Source organism: Rhinopithecus bieti, unplaced genomic scaffold (genome assembly GCF_001698545.2).
Source record: "Rhinopithecus bieti isolate Rb0 unplaced genomic scaffold, ASM169854v2 scaffold_19459, whole genome shotgun sequence".
Classification (NCBI taxonomy): domain Eukaryota; kingdom Metazoa; phylum Chordata; class Mammalia; order Primates; family Cercopithecidae; genus Rhinopithecus; species Rhinopithecus bieti.
In genome coordinates, this window is record NW_016809864.1 from 1,586,077 (window position 1) to 1,590,038 (window position 3,962).

A 3,962-nucleotide genomic window follows, 5' to 3' on the forward strand; every position below is an offset into this window, starting at 1 on the left:
GCCAGTTTTATCCTCCCAGTCCTCAGTGGCTGTGGTTGGCTAAATGCCCATCCTGATCCTGGAATCTATGATGTAAGGATTGTGAGATGGGGAGGTTATCCTGGGTTGTCCAGAAAGTCCCTCAGTGCAATCACAAGGGTCCTTGATTTCAGACAGGAGTGATGCAGCCACATGCAGGCAGCAAGGATCAGATTCTCCCTGGGTCTCCAGAGGCCTCAGACAGCACAGGCTTCACACAGCCCAGCCCATTACTCTGCATTCATCTACTCCTTGCCTTTTGCCCCCTCTGTGCTGACCAAGTTGTTGCTGGAGCACGCCAGACCTGCTCCCCACCTTGAAGCCGTTGCCTGTACTGCTCCTCTGCCCACACCGTTTACACTTCCAACCACCGAACACTCAAGATGGGTTGTGTTTTTAAACTGTGGCACACAGAAAGCCTTTTAAATATGGCCACAAGGTGCCTTGACATCTTTGTGACTTAATTAGGGCTCAATCTGTTTTAACCATTTTCTCCTTTCATGGGGTAGGATCAGGTTTTTCACTGGAGGGGGATCCAGACAGACTAATGTGGCCTTTGACTCCATGGAAGGATGTGCGATAGACAGGACAGCATCACAGGGTGGCCTCCCAGGCACAGTAACCCTCTCCTAGGCACCCTCAGAGCGGCGGAGCTCCTGCCCCACCCGCCCCTGAGGAAGGACTGCAGAGAAGCTTCTTCCCACCCTGGGCGTGAGGGAAGCCAGGTTTGTGTGATTCGTGCAAAGGAAACCCAACAGGCCAGCAAGTGTCTTGTCAAGCTTTATTGGGCAGGTGACTTTTGCTCATTTCACTCAGATCTTGTGGACTTCTCAGCGGCAACTCAGGGCTTGAGCATTTGATGGAGGGGAGTTGCTATGGCCTCACTTGGTGTTTCTTGGGCAGGTGACTTTCTCTTAACTTCCAGCTGGGGGCTTGAGCATTTGATGGAGGGGAATTGCTATGGCCTCTCTTGGTGTTTCTTGGGCAGGTGACTTTTCTTAATTTCCAGCCGGGGTGAGGGGCCCAAGAAGCTTAGTACCTTCTGCATCTTCTCCTCCTGGTTCTGCAGCCTTTTGGGAAAGAAAGTTCTGGTTGAGGGAGGCACCTAGGGACTCTGGGTGGGGATAGGGGTTGGGGGCTGGAGCCTTTGTCAGATGGGGTGGGTCCCAGCCTCCCTCCTGTGCCTGGGATGGTCAGGGACATGCAGGGCAAGGCAGGGGCATGGGCAGACCTCTGCGATGCCTCCTCCGGTGCCTGCAGGAGCGTCTTCTGCGCCTTCTGCAGGAGCGATGCCGCCGTCTGTGGATCCGGTGCAGCCTCCTTCGAGAGCAGCGCCTGCGCCTATGGTGAGAGTAGCCTTGGTGGGTCCTTTCGTAGACCTCGGCGTGCTCCGGGCTCAGCCCCTGCTCCTCTTGGCCGTTGTGTCCTTGCTCTTGCCCATGCACCTGCTGCCCGTGCACCTCGTGCGGGCGTTCGCTCAGGCTCCTCATGCGGTATCGGACCATGGTGTTAGGAGAGCTGGTGGCTCCTGGGCTGAGGCTGCAGTGGGCCCTAGGGTGGGGGAGGAGGGCTGAGGCCTGCCCACCTGCCCTTGGTGTTACTGTTGGTCTGGTCTGCGAGGCTCCCCGGAAGCTTGTATATAAAGGGGGTGCCCACTATGACTCAGCGGCCCCGCCCCGTCCCCACCCTGCCCAGCCTTCTCTGTGAGGGCAGCAGAGGGCCAGGGGTCACAGCTAGCAGGGCCCTGGCACCCAAGCTGCAGGGCTGGAAGGGTGAGAGACCCCCTTGCCTTGCCTGTAAAGCGTGTCCTCTGTCTCTTGCAACAGGTGCAACCATACAGATGACAGGTGTTTTATTGTCTAATGCAAGCCCTCACATCCCCAAGTCAGTGGGCACGCACACTGTCACTTGGAATCTCTGTGCACACAGTTTACTGTTAAGATGGTAACAGCAGCAGATAGTTCCCTAATAATTCCTATGTGCCAAGCATTGATTCATTTATTTCCCATACATTCACTTATTTTCTCTCTCTCTCTTTTTTTTTTTTTTGAGACAGTATCTGTTGCCCAGGCTGGAGTGCAGTTGTGCAGTCATAGATCACTGCAACCTCTACCCCTCTGGCTCAGATGATCCTCCCACCTCAGCCTCCCGAGTAGCTGGGACTATAGGCGTGTGCTGCCACTCCTAGCTAATTTTTTGTACTTTTTGTAGAGATAGGTAGGGTTTCACCATATTGCCCTGGCTGGTCTCACACTCCTGGCCTCAAGTGAGCTTCCCATGTCAGCCTCTCAGAGTGCTGGGATTACAGGTGTGAGCCACCACCCTGGCATTCCTAACTCTTAAAATCCCCATTTTCTGTGGGGTAAATAGGCATGAAGAAGTTGAGTTGCTCAAGGCCACTCTGCTGAGAAGGCGAGGCCGGGCCAGCATTCAGACGGAGACAGCCTGGTTTTAGTCATACCCTTGGCTCTCCACTTACTCCCTAGCACAGGGGATGCTCCCCTCTCTGCCTCTAAAATATGCATCTTCTCCCCTCCTGCTCGGCCTTGCCAGGGCTTCTCATTGAACTTTGATGATCCCATTAAAGACCAGGATTAGAATCACAGAAACTGCAAAACCAGTTTCCCTTTCATGGAGGGCAGGGAGAATGTGGGAATATGGCAGATACACAAATTTAAGGACTCGAAGATGTAGAGATTATCCTTGATGATCTGGGCTGGCCCAGTGCAGTCACAAGGGCCCTTAGAAGAGAAAATAGGGAGGCAGGAAGCTCATAGGAAGAGAAATTGGGAGATGCCACACTGCTGGCTTTGAAGATGGAGGGAGAGACTACAAGCCAAGGAATGCAGGCAGCCTGTAGAAGCTGGGATGGTTAAGGAAATGGGTTATCCTCCCCTGGTGCATCCAGGAGGAACACAGCCCTGCTGACCCCTTGATTTTAGCCCCATGAGACTTCTTTCAGAATTCTGAACTTCAGACCTGTAAGATAATACATTTATGTTGTTAAACCTACAAAATTTGTGGTGATCTGTCACAGCAGCAATAGGAAACAAATTCAGAAGGCTTAATCTTCAGATCCTTGCAGGAGGTGATGGGTGATATTGCCAGACCCTTGGTTTCTGTGCTGCCTCTCTTTGGGGATAAGAAGGTCCTTTATAAGGGCCCTCGAGCTCTCTGAGGGCATGTGTTAAAAATATAAATGCTGAGGCCTTACGCTACGTCCTGCTAAGTCAAATCTTCATGGCCAGAGCTTGCTGATGAAAATAGGAAGGGGCGGAGCAGGGCATGGTGGCTCACACCTATAATCCTAGCACTTTGGGAGGCTGAGGCAGGTGGATCACCTGAGGCCAGAAGTTCAAGACCAGCCTGGTCAACATGGTGAAACCCCATCTCTACTAAATACACAAAAATTAGCCAGGCTTGGTGGCAGGCGCCTGTGATCCCAGCTACTCGGGAGGCTGAGGCAGGAGAATTGCTTGTACCCAGGAGGCAGAGGTTGCAGTGATCTGAGGTGACACCGTTGCACTCCTGGGCAACAAGAGCGAAACTTCATCTAAAAAAATAAAATAAAACAAAATAAAATAAAATAAAATAACATAAAATAACATAAAATAAAATAACATAAAATAAAATAAAAAGGGGCTGGGTGTGATGGCTCACACCTGTAATCCTAGCACTTTGAGAGGTCAGGATGGGAGGATCACTTGAGCCCAGGAGTTTGAGATCAGCCTGGGCAACATAGTGAGGGTTCTGTCTACAAAAAATTTAAAAAAATAGCCTGGGTCCGTGGTGGCATGTGCCTGTAGTCCCTGCTACTCAGGAGGCTGGGATGGGAGGATTGCTTGAGCATAGGAGGTCGAGGCTGCAGTGAGCCATGTTCCCACTATTGCACTCCAGCCTGGGTGACAGAACAAGACCCTAACTAAAAAAAAAAAAAAAAAAAA

The 3,962-nt window shown here is 51.8% G+C and overlaps 1 protein-coding gene across 2 annotated transcripts; it reads right to left on the bottom strand.

Moving 5' to 3' along the window:
- Positions 1 to 785: 785 nt before the first annotated feature.
- PRM2 (protamine 2) lies at positions 786 to 1,651 on the bottom strand. 2 transcript variants are annotated; one of them, XM_017890698.1, is made up of 2 exons: positions 1,250 to 1,651; positions 786 to 1,132 (listed from the first exon to the last, which is right to left on the bottom strand). In XM_017890698.1, exons 1-2 carry the CDS (start codon positions 1,521 to 1,523, stop codon positions 1,017 to 1,019), a joined length of 390 nt encoding a protein of 129 aa, XP_017746187.1. In that variant the 5' UTR covers positions 1,524 to 1,651; the 3' UTR covers positions 786 to 1,016. The 2 variants fall into 2 exon arrangements, with proteins under 2 accessions (XP_017746187.1, XP_017746186.1); XM_017890697.1 differs by having other exon boundaries at positions 786 to 1,088; positions 1,250 to 1,650.
- Positions 1,652 to 3,962: the final 2,311 nt, after the last annotated feature.